This window comes from Lolium perenne, chromosome 6 (genome assembly GCF_019359855.2).
Source record: "Lolium perenne isolate Kyuss_39 chromosome 6, Kyuss_2.0, whole genome shotgun sequence".
NCBI lineage: Eukaryota > Viridiplantae > Streptophyta > Magnoliopsida > Poales > Poaceae > Lolium > Lolium perenne.
In genome coordinates this window covers 140,721,421-140,736,851 of record NC_067249.2, presented here as the reverse complement: position 1 = coordinate 140,736,851, position 15,431 = coordinate 140,721,421, and the positions used below count along the sequence as shown (strand labels likewise).

The window sequence follows — 15,431 nt, the reverse complement described above, 5'->3', positions numbered from 1 at the left end:
GTTTGAGCTCTCTCCAAATGATATGATCGAGTTACTCACTCGAGAGCCCTCTTGATAGTACGACAACTAAACTATAAACCGGTCTCCAACTAAACCATGATACCGGTGAGAAAGAAACCCTACCAAGAGCAAACCTTAATCTCGCATTCCACTTGAGCTCGATGATGACGGTCTTGACTGCAACAAGATGGAATGCCTTTCTTGATTGTGCTTGCTTGACGAAGTCTTGTGGATTGCTCTCCCCCATAATCCATCATGTGAGAGCTTCTTCTTCGGTGTATATTCTCATATCCATGATCACCATATGGATGGCAAGATTCAAGCAAATAATCTCTTCGAGATGGCTCGTCTTGAACTTGCACTTCATTTCTTCATTCTTCATCGTTGGTGTCTTGAAGTTAAACTTGAGGGCTCACTTCATCTTCATCTTCAAGACATACTTGACACTTGATCTTCTTCATTTTCTTCTTATTGCAATCTTCAAGCCAACATATGGTTCAAACATTGCCTATGGATAACTCCTACAAATATAACTCAATGCGAACATGAGTCCATAGGAATTGTCATTAATTATCAAAACCACACATGGGGGCTCCATGCACTTTCAAACATCCCCCAAAACTAGGTTCCTCTAAGATTGTTAAATGTCCATCCCCTATATTGCACCTTGTTATGGATTTGTAGAAGTACATCAGTTTTAAATGCGCTTTCCGTAAAAATGGACTTCTATATATGAGTTCTAGGAATTATGGCATTCTAGTGTAATATGTGTTCCAAACAAGACTAACCCATGGAATGTCCAGCCTCTTATAAAACTTAACTATGGACATTATTCTAAACCAGGGCTTTATTTTAAACTCCAATGTTTAGAACGTCAAAACGTCCTTTATTTTGTAGCCTATAGATAGTGGGACATTGTATCGAAGTTGGCCTTTTATCATTTGTATATATCACATTCTCCCGATGCAGAGCCTTAAATATTTGATCTCGTGATGTTTGATAGTACCTTGCACATCTAAAGAAGCACATGCAGGATATAGTGATGGAGGACATGACAGATTCAACCATTTCCAATTTTCCCCAATTACACAAGTTCTTGTTTCCCTCTTTGATGTTCAGGAAATTTATAGGGATTGATTTAATAACAGGAAGCTTCATGTGGTTGAATTCGGAATTGATCCAAAATTATCTCTGCGGGGTTAGTTCATAGAGTTTTTCAATTTGAACCATGACGGTAGAGTCAAAACATGGTAGTTGTTTCACATGTCCATATATTTAAACCACATGTTTACATTTATAAACGAACATCATATGTATCTTGATATCCAAGCTGTCACCAAGAGAGTCCGAAAGTAGATGACGAGATTGACTACAACTCTTTCCATACTTAATTAGTTTGAGTATTATCGATTTGACTTGACACGATGAATTCGCGAGGATACGAGGAAGGATCTGTAAGGCCTGTATCAAATAGGTCCAGACTAGCTCAGTGTTGGAGTGAATATAATAAAGGGAAACCTAGTTTTGGGGGATCCACCTTTTGCATGAATTTTGTGTCACCATAGTCTTCATCTACATAGGGAAAACTTATCTACAACTAGCAAGGAAGAGCAATAAGGAAGAGAGGGGCGACGCCCAAAGATTCGTTCGGCTGCCAATGGGCCTCCCCGCCATGGCCACCCCCGTTGGTGCCACAACTCTTTTTGCCCGAAATGCCGCATCTCCATATCAATCTCCATTACCAACCCCAAAACATGAGCTCTTGTGTTGTAAATTATTTCTCACATGCGTTGTGAGATTACATAAATTATATGCTCAAAGATAAATATTTTGAATACATACATTATACACTCACAAAGATTGATTATGCTACATCTTTCAAAATAATTCTTTCCTCCTACAAAAGTTTTTCCAATATAAGCAAACAATCGGATTCACCATTACATGGAAAGGCATAAAGTAACTGCTCCTCCTGCACCTACCAGGATTGGCAAGCCTAGGCATTTATCATATTATGCAGTCTAAGTTTCAACATGAAATGTTAAAAAAAAGTACCAACTTAGAGGATGTTGCAGTTCTCATATAACCCTAATCGTTTGAACCAACAAAACATTGTTGACATCACCACACATAATCACCGTTTTACCCAAATTACCACAACAGATATCAAGAATGTGTTGCAAGGAAGTTTCATTAATTACCCAATGCTAAAAACTTCCTCATCCGTAAATAAAAGGTTAGAGGCTGGTGGTGTTGGTGTATTTATGCACACCCTAATTTCAAATGCTAGACGGTAGTAGATTGACCTTGTGCACATAACAAGAGAGAGTGAAGATTCTCACAATAGCATCTCCTGTATCGTGAGGCTTTCTGTCATTTGAGAAATATACCTCACGCGAAAGGTAATCAAAATGACATAAAGCCTTCATCAAATCAACACAACTATCACTAGAGCCTAATTTAGCATTATTATGTGAGAAGGATCACCTTAGGCATACCAAGTTTGACTGCACATAAGACAAACCTAACAACTCTCTTATTTTTGATCTTGTGTATACTCATAGGCAATTAGGATATTTTCTGCGATTATAGTCTTCTAATTAGATCCTAGCTCTTGGCGTATCTTTTAGAAGAGCATGAACGGCAACGATCTTATCAACTGGACGGCTCAGATCTGCTCACAACTTCCGAAACGACCCCTTCTCTGGCATCTTCCATCCCCTCGTGCTCCGAGCCGGAGGGTAGTTTCGTCAATTTCGTCCTCCTTCGTCCTCCGGCTCTCATTAAAACAGCAGAAAACATTTTCCATTGTTCCATTAACTCATTTTTCTCCGCATCAATATATTATCCTCACCCGTTTCCGCTCCGTCGCCTCCGTCGCCTCATCTAGGGTTTACTTTTCGTCGTCAGCGCCACGGTTGTTGCGGTCTCCGGCGAGCGAGTGGCGTGCTACACCGGCGAATCGGCTATCAGAGATATGGGATACGACGCCATGGCCAACGACGCGTCTTCCCCGGCGGTAGCCCGCGAGGCCAAGAAGAAGCGGGTAAGGGGGAGTTCGATTTGGATTGAGGTATTCCCGATTGGATGGGTTGGCGTGCTGATCCGTCTCTCTGGTGGTCATATCCTGCAGGGGAACCGGTCGGCGAAGCTGAAGCAGAGTAAGCTCGACGTGCGCCGGGAGCAGTGGCTGTCGCAAGGTCCGATCTCGCACCCGATTCCGAATTACCTTTTCTTATCTTGTCGATTTCAGCAGTTATTAGTCTATTCAGATGGTCTCGCTTGAAAAGATGGGATCTTGTTTTGAAGTTAGTTCCGTATTTTATTTTATGTTGCGCTTGCTCTTTTTAGTTGGTGTATTCTGCTTACGGGTTGTTTATACTAGTAATTTTTCCGTTTTAGGGATTTTAGGCGACCTTTTTCTGGCAAATTTTGTTGTCGAGTGAGTTTTCCTAGGTGCTTTGATCAGCACATATCGTTTTCCCATTTTCATGGGTGTTTCACTAGATTTTGTAACCGGGGTTTGAAAGTTCAGTCATGTGGTTATCAATATCATTCACTCGAAACCTTATCAATCTATGCCAAAAATATCTGATCAATGTGCTGTTTTACACTTTGTCTAGTGAAGGATGTGAAGGAGGTCAAGGCAGTGGCTTCCCCAGCAGCAGCAGCAGGGGCTAGCTCTGGGTCGCCGATCCTTGCTTCTCCGCACCCTCCCCTCCCTCGCCGGCGTGTCGAGACACCTACCAGGGCAGAGGAGCCAGAAGAGAACAAGGATGAGCATGATGTGGTTAACCAGGAGGCAGGCAGCAGCGATGTCGACTCTCCGGTGCACAGTCATGTTTCATACAATTCCCCTGGTTGTTCTTCTCAGCGGAAGCATTGTCGCATCTATAGCCCGAGCAGTGGCAGCAGTGCATGGTCCAGCTCCCGGAGTGTGAGTGATGCTGAAGACGAAGGAACTGGTGGTGGTGACAAGGATGATGATGATGATGTTTTAGATGATTGGGAGGCGGTTGCGGATGCATTAATTGATGACAACCATAACCACCAGAATTTAGGTCTAGAGAAACCACCGGTTGCACCCGTGGCTTCTGTAGAGCCTGCTCATGCAGCAACGAGGCCAGAGCCAATCAAGACCCAGAGAAGAGCTTGGAGCCCAGATGATGATACCCGTCCACACACTCTGCCCAGTCTCTCCAAGCAGGCAAGCTTCCCAACTAGCATGGGGAACTGCTGGGTAGGAATGGGAATAGGTGCTGCACAAAAGGGTATCCTCTCATTCCAGATGTCCTGCCCTATATGCTATGAGGATCTTGATCCAACAGACTCTAGATTCCTCCCATGTCCGTGTGGATTTCATCTCTGCCTATTTTGTCACAAGAGGATTCTTGAGGCGGATGCACGTTGCCCTGGTTGCAGGAAGCTGTACAAGTCTGCGCCTTTAAACGGAGAAGTTGGAAATGGACAGGAGACAGAGAAGTTAGCGCAGCTGCGCCTGTCCCGTTCTTGTAGTATGGGTCCGCGATACTAGATTTGCAGAGTTATTACATAGTTAAATGTCAATAGTTCCTTCTCTTTGCATGGTACTGTTGTGTATGCTACTTATGTTGTTTGTCTTCCCATATAAAGAAATGTGAATACCGGCATAGGTGTTGAATCTCATTAGTGTTTTCTAGATTTTTTAAGTCCTGTGCCTGTTTGTTTGTACGTGATGCATATGTTACTGAGAGAACACTTTGTTACTTCTGGCTTGAGAGTTCATAAGATCTATATAAGGTGTTTGCTATTTTACTCATTAATTTTGTAATTATTGCTTTGGTTCCTCTATCTTATGCACCAATGTGAAGTGTTTGATCAGTACCGACTCTTGAATTTGTCTGGCAGTGTGACATCTTGGGACAAATATATCTTTTTACGGATTACGTGTCGTTTTCTATAAGATATCTCCAAGCTAATGTTTCAGGTTGCTCAATAACCACCAGCAGTTTTTTTCTTATTGTGCCCTTTCAAGATATCTTAACAGCGGAAGAGCCGTGCGACTGTTATGGTATGTGATTATTTGAGTATGGTAACATTATTACGTATGGAAGTATGTAACCACAAACCTTGTTGTTTAAATCCATATATGTTCATTAAGCTTTGGTTGGAAATATGAGAAACCTTGTAAATAAGATTTATGTAAATGTGATGACATATAGGTATATAGCATGGGTGGTAGCCTGTTTCGGTATACTTTGTCTTATTTTTTTATAGCCTTGGTTCTTTATGTTGGTCTGGATTCTATAGAAAGCTTTTGCTCACCAAATTGCACTGTATTTTACATTTACATTTGAGATAACTATGTGATAAGGAGTTGATGGTTCTAATGAGTTTTAATTGGCATTTAAAGAAAACATCAGTTAAACTACACCATATTGAAGCTGATACTTTCCTTAGCATATCTAGTATACTATAAATTCTGTCTAGCATGGTTTTTGAGTCGCGATTCAAAAGTGAGTCGCCAAACCCTGTGACTCATGTATAGTCGACCAAAAAACATTGTATAGTTGCCATAAGTCGCTGTATAGTCGCGAGTCGCTGCCATTTTTGGAAAACGACTCGGCGACTATACAACTACTCAAAAACCATGCTGTCTAGCTAATATAATATCTTTGCTAGAGATTGAGAATAGCAAAAGGTGCTCTGCATAACCAACCGAATGCTGTAGATGGATATATTCAAATTACTCCACTATGCAATATTTGCAACTGAAGTCCATGCTTGCGTAAGCTGATTCAAGTATTCAACAGATTTTATTTCCTAATTGCATGTTCATGTGAAACTTAACAATTTTGAGTGTTGTTCGAATGCTATTGCAGTCTACCTGCACTTGGTTAGAAAGACCCATTGTAATGTCCCCAGTTTTATATATTTTACTATAAATTTTAAATGCTTAGACTCTGCTCATGTATATTTTGGTCAGGGGCCTCCTTTTTCAGTAGACATATTTGGTTGTCAGTGATTATAGTTCACTATAAATTTTAAAATGGTTAGGCACTGCTCATGTATATATGGTCAGCACCTCCTTTTTCCAGTAGACTTATTTGGTTGCCACTTGCTAGTGATCATAGTTTACTAGGAGTGCTACTTTCCGAGGAGACTTGTTTGGCTTCTCACCGAAATGGGGCTTCTCACCTGGCTTATTGGATATTATGTTAGTATGTTAACTGTAAGTGTAGAACCTACGGTTGGATTTGCATCATAGGGATATTCAGCAAAGCTTTGCCCCACATCACAGATCTTTCTCTATTTAGTAATGGCTTACAAAATAGTAAGTACACTTTGTAAGTTCTTGTCTTTGTCATCTCTGAAGCTCGGATGAATCTGTAGCCATGCTACTATGGTTGAGCTTTGTTCTTCCAATTTCTTGTGATAGACCCCTTCAGTAGCATGCAAAATCTGGCATAACTTGTATGCCGGATATTTAGGTTTATATGGCTTTACGGTCGGATTTTGTGCTTTTGCGGCCGGTCCTGCTCGCATGTGGTGACGGCTTTTAGGGCTTTTTTGCTGTATGTCGGGCCTGGCTGAAACCTTGCCTGGAACGGTGTATGATTAGTCACTCCAGACCCTTCGAAAGCCTGAAAAGTTGCATGCCTTTGTGGTTCAGAACTGGTGGTATATCTTCCTGTTCGATTACTGGCATGTTGGAACATTCTGTTTCGTAATTGGTTTACACTGAAAACTTAACTGTCAATGCCGGACACTTGGAATGCTGGTGGCTACAGTATGTGGCGCGTTGCAGGATGTCGTAACACACTAACATGTGTGGCATCCTCTTTGATCAGATGTTGTATGGATGCGCTTAACTGCTTGCTTATCTATCTTCTTTGAAACACGCTGCTCTTGAATCGAAGTATGGCCTGCATTCCTAATTTCAAGGCTGGATATGTTATGAAAGGCAGAGCCGGAAAGTAGTCGACATTATATCTGGATTCCTGTTGTAACTGCATGATTCGGGAAACCCCAGGCCTTGTATGTCTTGCAGATTTGCGTATTGTCAATCGTTAATTGACTCTTTAGCCTTCTTCATTTACCCAGCCGCGTCCCAGGATCAAACATTTTGATTAGTGTTTTGGTTGGGGTGCGCCGGGCCAGGGCAGTAGTGCAACGCCCAGGCGACGCGTGAGGGCCCCAGCAGCAAGCTACTGTGGTGGGCCCTCCCCCACAAAAAATAAATTTAATATCGTTGTGGGCACATGGCCCACATATCAGATATTAAACTGATAAGAACAGATACTACACTTGATCTTAGCCAAAAGGCCGAGAAAGGTATGAGTTGCAACTCCGTGCTGCCCCTCCTTTTATAGCCTCCTCGCCCTGCGCTGCTTCTCTCGCCAGGCGAGGTGGGACTAAACGTTGTTGCTGTGCTAGCTCGATTAGATCAGCGAATCGACCCGGCGTCCAGGATTTGGGCTCAAATGCTGCTCTCCTCAGCCGGGCCGGACGGCCCACGTAGATTATCGCCTAGCAGCGGATTGGTTCGACTGGTCAGGCTTCTTCTTTTCATTGTGAGGGATTCATGTTCGAGTCTTCGAGAGAATAGCCAGTTTTCATACTGTGCTTTTTACTCCATGAGGAACGAAATATGCTCTTTTCTACTTGGCAGCCTGCCGTACTTCTAAATGAACTAAGCGTGCGAGTGAAATTCACGCCGAAAAAATCTCTTTGTTTTGTCAATACAGAGAAATTACAACAGATCTTTTCTAGTTTTGTGTTTAACCACTGCTAGGGTAGAATTAGCATGCCGAATAAAGATGTGACAAGTTTATTCGAGATTCGACTTAAAAAACAAAGACTGACAGGTCAACACCGAAATCACGTCATCCAGTCTAGTCTAAGCTCTAGATCCGCCAAGATCATATTTCTCTGTCCATGTAGAACACAAGCTGATACAGCAAACCGGTGCCACTGCCACGGTATCTCCGGAGCATCGGGTTTGCCTGAATGCAAAGCGCCTAGCCGAGCCTCCGCTTATTCCATTTTGATTATTTGCCAGCTGAAAGACTACTTTCAAAAGACTGCACCTCCTCCTCGATATAGGCTTTCTTCCCGCTTTATAAATAAAGCTGTAACAGCCAAACCGATACAAGGTGGATTGATGGAGAAGAGAACCTCTTATAAAGTAGATCAAATAAGAAACAAAAAAGAACATAGAAAAACCCAAAGACAAAAGGAAAGAAAGAGCATACTGTGAATAGTGAATACGATTCCAAAGGAAGGAGTAATAACGAACAAAAGAAACAAAAGGCTATGAAATAGAGAGGCCCAATTTCAATTCCACATAACCACCTATTCGCTCCAGAGAGCAATTCTTTCCAACTGAGTTTTCGATTGCCTAATTAACATAATTATTTGATGTTTATCACCTGCTTAAAACAATTAATCCAAATCCATCCTCCACTATATAACAGCTCCAAAATTGCAGCCTAATTTATACATTCTACTAGAACAATAACTCTCAGGCTAAGGTATGTATTAAGTCACACTTTGTCGCATGCTAAACTAGGACCTAGATTTCTTCATCTCTGCTTGCTGCTGCCGCTGCCAGATGTACCTTCTCGTCCCTTGATGAACCCTACTGCTTATTGGGGGCACTCTTGTATATCATATCACCAAGCTGATCCTGCCTTTCAGCTTTTTTGTCTCTTCAGCCCTGACAATATAATGAGCTGCAAAACAAGATTAATTTGTCAACCACCGAGACACGTCTACTGTGAAGGCATAAGTGCACTCGTGCAGCACCGAATATATAAATAAAAGCACATACCTGTTGGGCAATATTGACTAGATGATTGTTGCCTCGAGGTGACTCTACCAAGATATTTTGTGTCCCAGGCTTTGTCCGAGACTCTTGTTTGTCAGCTAGACTGACCAGACTGCTGCTCTTCTCAGGGACGGCACCTTGAGAAGTGGTGTCTACAGACACATTCTTGCGTTTCCTGCGCTTGTTGCCTCGAGGCGACTCTACCAATTGATTTTGTGTCTCAGGCTTTGTCTGAAACTCTTGTTTGTCAGCTAGACTGACCAGACTGCTGCTCTTCTCAGGGACGGCACCTTGAGAAGTGCTATCTACAGACACATTCTTGCGTTTCCTGCGATTGAATGTGTATTTGATACACCTGCCGCCTTCAGCTTGCACAGAAACACCAGAGGATGACTTCACGCTTTGTTCTTTCTCCAAGGAGCTGGTGATTACAGGACCAACTCTGTCTGAAGCTAAATTGCAATTTTCATCTGCTTTCACTTCTTCCTGATTTCCTAAATTAAACTCTGATGTTCCACAGTTTGGGTGGTCCACACGTAATGCACCTGCATTACGTTAAGCATAGTTAGAGTACAGCCCACATAATAAGAGGTATAGCATGTAAATACAGAGGGTTTCTAAGAGGTACCTTCACCATCAACTTGACTTTTGGTTGACTGAAGAGCTAGCAGTGAGCTGTCCACAGCCAGAAATTGATCAGTATTGGCACCACTCGGGTTAATCAAGTTTTCAGTGGCATCACTTGGATGCATCAACTTGTCAGCGGCATCACTCAAACGCATCAACTTTTCAGCGGCATCACTCAAAAGGTAAACATTGTTTACCTTTGGTGTATCAGAGTGGCCTTCTATCCTTTCAGAGCGCTGCTCACTCTTAAAAGTGGTATCCTCACTGGTTGATCTTACCAGATTGTTACCTGGAGCACTTTTGGATTCCGAACAACCAGATTCAAAAACCCTAACAGTCTTAGATCTTTTTCTCCTTACTATTTGCAAGTTGCTGACCGCATGTACATCTATCGGTCCAGGGGAGGCCATAGAAAGATTAGATTCAGCATCCTTCCCACCCATCAGCAAGTCATCCTTGAAATTAGTTAACCCTTCACCACTATGTCCAGTAAACAATTGTGGAGGGGAAAGCTCCTGTTCGAGTGCCTGAATTAGCAGCAAACACCCGTTTACTTCAGGGGTATCAGATGGTTTATCTTCTGTTTTCACATGCACATCAGAACTATCATGCATATAACTAGGCCTGCTCCGTTGACCTCTCTTGCCCTTGCAGTTCCCCAGAAACTTTGTTTGAAGTATCTGTTCCATGATGGATCTTGTCTGTCCTGTGTTCTTAGCATTGTCGTTCTTTCCAGTTTTCGAACGGTTATTCGATGCGCTAGCCTGCTTCCTGTTTGTTTCAGAGGAATCTGCACTAGGACTTCGCTGTTTAAGAGCCCGAATACGCTGCGTACAACCATTACGATACAACTCAGATTTCTTATTTCTTGCTCTAAATGATGACATGTTTTCCTTAGCATCAGTGGGAACACTGCAAATGGCATCCAAGTCATTATTGTTCTTTGATGACACACTTCTGTTATGGAGATGCCTCTTAGAACGAGAGATCTTGCTTTTATTTGAATCAACCTTATCGCAAGTTGGAAGGATATTCATTCTTTCCTCTGCTAAAGTTTTCCGTGTCTCCTCCAATTCGGTATTTGCTCTCTGCAGCTCAACTTCAAGGGAGGCGGCGGTATTCTGAGCACCATGTAATTGCTCCTGAAGTTCATTGATCGTTCTAACATGTGCCAAAGATTGTGATTCTACTTGTTTAATCTGCACAAAAGCATAAAAGTTAACATCATGCATAACTTGAAAGCGAGACAAAAAAGAAGGCTACAGCTAGTTTAACGTGTAAACATATTCGAGCAAATAAGAACTTATAGGAAAATCTTAGAAGCAAAATAACTGGACAAGCATAGCTACACATGTCAGCATCAAGAGCTGATGGAATGTCAATCCAATCAACAGGTGTAAATCACTGTGTCACTTGTCAGTGTCAGTAAGAACTGATTTTAGAGAAAATGCGACATGTGGCCCATGTGCAACTGGCCAACCCAACCATGAATGTTGGGGAACAGATTAACCTTCTTTGTGCTCATTTTACAGGAAATGCTAAAAAAAAATATGGGAGATTTATTCGATTAGCTGAAGGTAGGTAGTGCAACACATGTATCACAGTCTTCTCCATCTGCTCAACAATGCGAATGATTTACTCACTATGCTGAAGAAAGAGCAGTTATTGGCATACGATATAAATGGAGTTATGGAAGATAACTAACTTGACAAACTTAATGATATTTTTGATAGGATTCATATCTTATATAATATATCCATCAATGAGTGGAGAAGATCAGTGGTAAATTTCAGGATATCATCCTTGTAAATGGCAATCGCTAGTAGGACAAGCACATCGACCTTAACGTGTGAAATCTCATTCTCCCACGTGATTGACACAGCCATATATTGCGTAATGCAACAGAAATAATTTATTCTCAAAGGACACCGCAAACATCAGCAAGCTCACCACAACTATCAATCAGGACTCATTGGTGACGACCACGATCAGTCATCAGCTCATGACATTTGTAAGTTGTAACTCTGACAGGCTTGGTTTGGCCAATTAACATGTGCCCTATATGTACCCTAGGCAAGACGGTTTGGGTTTTTATGACTTCTTAAATTTGTTAAAAAGTGAAAGCATAAATTTTGTTTACTATTACTGGCTGAATGTCCAAATAATCCTCCCGAAGTAATAAAAGAATGCAATCATGTGGCACAACAATCTTCATGCAACTTGGGTAGAAGATCAGGGTTAGTGCCCATGGACTTCAGGCTGCAGGCCTAGATTCCAGAATACCTTTTTACAACCATGATTGCATTCACATAGAACGAGATGGCACCTTTTCAAAGGTTCTATGCTACCAGGCAAGGATCAGGAAAAATAAAATTCAAATCGCAAAATCGCTTAGGTGGCCACTGAAGTTCCAGGTTATGTGAATACTATATTCACAAACTTTAAAGTGCCACCACCTATAAAATACTTCAGAGTTTCAAACAGATCAGGTAAATTGGTAGAAGATTTAACTTTCTCCATCTTTTCACGGTTTCGCCACAACAATCTGAACAGGTCACAAAATTACTACGTGAACCAGTAGAAAGGACTGGTAGATAGTCTATACAGCATATCACCAATATACATGTATGAGTTAAAAAGTTACTAAAACTGTCTCATGTCACAAACATTGTAACCACGGAGAAGTATGATTTTTTTTGTAACTCCCAAAACCATCGTAAAAAAAATATTGCCGCAACAGGATAATTAGCTTATAACATTAAATTTTAGTGAGTGGAGTAGATTATACAAATCCAATCAACTTATTTGGGTTTTATGGCCTGTAGACCTAGCTCCAGGCGGAAGTTTTCGAAGAAAGAGCCCTCCCATGGGCGGGCGGGCCAAATGGGGAACTGGAACATCAGCCCTTTCATTATGCATAAATCCTTGGTTGCGCCCGAAATCGCCATTGCAGACTAGATAGTACATTATAAATCAGTTACAACAACAGCTGACAGATATAGCACCTTAAAGCACAGCAACTACAACCCAGGGAGAATCTATGCTCAGGGAAAAAAAATAAAGTTCACCAGTTAAGACACAGATCAGAGGTACAATATGAACCTATGATCATTCAAGCTGGCTAGTAGTGGACCTGCCTCAGAAACAGACGTCTATAATTATCTAAACACATACAAGAACCTCCAACAACAATAAGAGCAGCATGCTCTTGAGGCTTGGACATTGTGTACCTGCTGATCAGTCAAAACTAAACCTTGACTGCTGCTCAGCGACCATATTCACTTTCTAAAGCGAAGCGCAGGAGGACTGAAGGAGAGGCGAGCAATGGGTGGAATTCAAACGGATTTGAATAAACTACTGCTACAACCCGACATGAAACCCGCTGATTGTCTGAAAGACTGCAGCCCCCCAGATTGCCTGGAAGGCCGCAGCAACCCTCTCAGAAAGAGAAAAATCGGCCCTCCAGATTGTCTGAAGATCGCAGCAACCCACTCAGATAGAGAGAAATCCCCTTTGGAGTTAAATTCTGCAAGAGGACCTTGACCCAAGATGCATAAAAACGAAATCGGGCCAGGCTCCAGCTTCCCTAATCTGTTCAACAGGGCGAGAAAATACCCTCCCACGGAAGCTCCGAAGCACAGGCACATCGGAGAAAACTTGGGCTGGGATTGGGAAACCGAAATTCCGAATGGCACCCAAACCCATGAACCAGAATTCCGAACGGCGAGCGCTCCCCCAAAACCTCCCCTAAAACGCGAAAACTCTGGCGGCGCACCCGAATTCCAAATTATCGGCGAAAACAACTGAACTCGAACGGAAGCAAGCACCGACCGACCCAACAAATCCATCCAACCAACGAGCAAGCAAGCAGACCAAAACAAGCGATTCGAAAAGGTGGGGGGAGGCGGCCGTACCTTGTCCTCCATGATGCCCTTGAGCCGGCAGAGCGTGGCGACGCCCTCCTCCTTGGCGGCCGCGACGTCTCCGGCGAGGGCCGCCGCGCGGCGCTCCGCCGCCAGCACCCGCGCCGCAGACTCCTTGGCCATGTTCAGCATGACCTCCGCGTACGCCTTCCGCAGGCCCTCCACCTGCGAACGCAAGAACAGCCCCGTCAGCGCCGGCGGCGGAAAGGTTTGGGTTTGGGGAGCGGGGAGCGGGAATTCACCTGCGAGTCCGCCATTTTTGGGGCGGAGGGGGAGGCAGAGGTGCTGGGGGCGGCGGTTGCCATAGGTGGGGAGTGAATGGGATGGGGCGGAGCGGTGGTGGCCGCGGCCGCTCTTCCCCGGCTTTTCAAGACTGGCGTTTGCTGCTGCTGGCGTTTGCTGGTTGGGCTGGTTTCCATTTTTGCGCCCCCCTTGAGTTTTTGGGGGCGGAGGCGGAAGCGGAATCCCAACTTCCCTAATGTTCTCCGGATGCCGGACAGGTCCCTCCGGTTTCGGTATATTGCTTTGCCTGGGCTGGTTGAGTGGTTCGTGTACAAGGGCATGGTTGCGATGATTGCAAAACACACCGAAAATGGGAAATATAATGCTACAACTGAAGAAAGGGCAGGTGAACAAGTAGAAATTGCAAGAAAAGCAAGGAAACTTATATTGGATTTCAAGATCTTGTTGGCTCCGGCCAAGATGGCGTCGTAATTCAGCTTCCATATTCATCTGACCAAGCAAGGCATGCGGCTTACACATTGGATGTATGGTTGCCACCCGAGATCGTCCTCTATGAGAGGAGGGGTGTCGAAAGTGAACGAGGTGATCCATGGGTGGATCAAGGTTTCGCTAACCCAATCCCGAAGTAACACATCGGCCACTTCCAACAAGGACCACACGCCGCCCATGAAGAAGGGAGGCGGTGGAGCCAGATCTGGACACGAAGTGTGGTAGGATCCATCGGAGCATGTGGCCCGCTGCTTACGGTCAGAGCGGCGTAGGGAAGAGCATAGTAGAAAGAACGGTGGATCTGGAAGGATGAGGGGAAAGAAGAGAGAAGGAGGAAGCTACACCAGGGAGGGAGCATTAGAAGAGGAGAAGGTAGTGGCGGCGGTACATGGAGAAGGAGTTTACGAGGTGGCTACCACCATGCCTCCTCGAATTGAACTTGGGCCGCAACAGGACATCGCCGCAAACAACACACGAACTTTGATCCGAGACAACATCTCATGATGGCGAGAGGACGGAGGAGGGGTGGCGGCGGTGTTGTGGATCTAGGGTTCCAGCCGTGCAACCCCACGCGAGGGACAAGTGGATGGGAGAAATAAGGGAGAAGGAGGAAACTACACCCGGAAGAGATCATAGGAAGAGGAAAAAATCAGTGGCGGCGATACACGGGGAAGGAGTTCACGAGGCTGGTGACACCATGCCCTCTAATGGAACTCGAGCCGCAACAGGACATCGCTGCAACCAGCACACGGGCTTTACCCTGCGGCAACCTCTGGCGATGGTGAGAAGATGGAGGAGGGGTGGCGGCGGTGTTGTGGATCTAGGGTTCCAGCCGCGCAACCCCAAGCGAGGGATAGGTGGAGGGGAGAAAGAAGGGAGAATGAGGAAACTACACCCGGGAGAGATCATAGGAAGAGGAAAAAATCTGTGGTGGCGATACATGGGGAAGGCATTTACGAGACCGGTGACCCCGTGCCCTCGAATGGAACTCGAGTTGCAATAGGACATCGCTGCAACCAGCACGCGGGCTTTGCCCTGCGGCAACCTCTGGCGACGGTGAGAAGATGGAGGAGGGGTGGCGGCGATGTTGTGGATCTAGGGTTCCAGCCGTGCAACCCCACGCGAGGGACAAGTGGAGGGGAGAAAGAAGGGAGAAGGAGGAAACTACACCCGGGAGAGATCATAGGAAGAGGAGAAATCAGTGGTGGCGATACATGGGGAAGGCATTTACGAGGCTGGTGACCCCATGCCCTCGAATGGAACTCGAGCTGCAACAGGACATCGCCGCAACCAGCACACGGGCTTTGCCCTGCGGTGACCTTTGGCGACGGTGAGAGGAT

General features: G+C 44.4%; 2 protein-coding genes and 1 non-coding gene across 3 annotated transcripts; 1 reads left to right on the top strand and 2 right to left on the bottom strand.

Moving 5' to 3' along the window:
- Positions 1 to 2,812: 2,812 nt before the first annotated feature.
- Positions 2,813 to 4,798, top strand: LOC127326558 (uncharacterized). Its single transcript, XM_051353405.2, has 3 exons — positions 2,813 to 3,046; positions 3,134 to 3,200; positions 3,624 to 4,798. The coding sequence occupies exons 1-3, from the start codon at positions 2,978 to 2,980 to the stop codon at positions 4,532 to 4,534; spliced, it is 1,047 nt and encodes a 348-aa protein (XP_051209365.1). The 5' UTR covers positions 2,813 to 2,977; the 3' UTR covers positions 4,535 to 4,798.
- A 2,323-nt stretch (positions 4,799 to 7,121) lies between these two features.
- LOC127326590 (U2 spliceosomal RNA) lies at positions 7,122 to 7,318 on the bottom strand. Its single transcript, XR_007868004.1, has one exon. It is a non-coding gene; the product is annotated as a U2 spliceosomal RNA (small nuclear RNA).
- Positions 7,319 to 8,301: 983 nt separating this feature from the next.
- Positions 8,302 to 13,809, bottom strand: LOC127326439 (uncharacterized). Its single transcript, XM_051353293.2, has 5 exons — positions 13,602 to 13,809; positions 13,351 to 13,524; positions 9,438 to 10,635; positions 8,813 to 9,354; positions 8,302 to 8,714 (listed from the first exon to the last, which is right to left on the bottom strand). The coding sequence occupies exons 1-5, from the start codon at positions 13,776 to 13,778 to the stop codon at positions 8,676 to 8,678; spliced, it is 2,130 nt and encodes a 709-aa protein (XP_051209253.1). The 5' UTR covers positions 13,779 to 13,809; the 3' UTR covers positions 8,302 to 8,675.
- Between the last annotated feature and the right edge of the window lie 1,622 nt (positions 13,810 to 15,431).

What these genes read in the sequence shown, in the direction of transcription:
- LOC127326439 (XM_051353293.2), bottom strand. Translation starts at nt 13,778, where the DNA reads ATGGAAACCAGCCCAACCAGCAAACGCCAGCAGCAGCAAACGCCAGTC. An exon ending in CAAAAATGGCGGACTCGCAG is followed by an intron (nt 13,525 to 13,601) that starts GTGAATTCCCGC and finishes TTGCGTTCGCAG; the next exon opens with GTGGAGGGCCTGCGGAAGGC. An exon ending in AAGTCAAGTTGATGGTGAAG is followed by an intron (nt 9,355 to 9,437) that starts GTACCTCTTAGA and finishes AACGTAATGCAG; the next exon opens with GTGCATTACGTGTGGACCAC.
- LOC127326558 (XM_051353405.2), top strand. Translation starts at nt 2,978, where the DNA reads ATGGGATACGACGCCATGGCCAACGACGCGTCTTCCCCGGCGGTAGCC. An exon ending in GCGAGGCCAAGAAGAAGCGG is followed by an intron (nt 3,047 to 3,133) that starts GTAAGGGGGAGT and finishes CATATCCTGCAG; the next exon opens with GGGAACCGGTCGGCGAAGCT. An exon ending in GGAGCAGTGGCTGTCGCAAG is followed by an intron (nt 3,201 to 3,623) that starts GTCCGATCTCGC and finishes CACTTTGTCTAG; the next exon opens with TGAAGGATGTGAAGGAGGTC.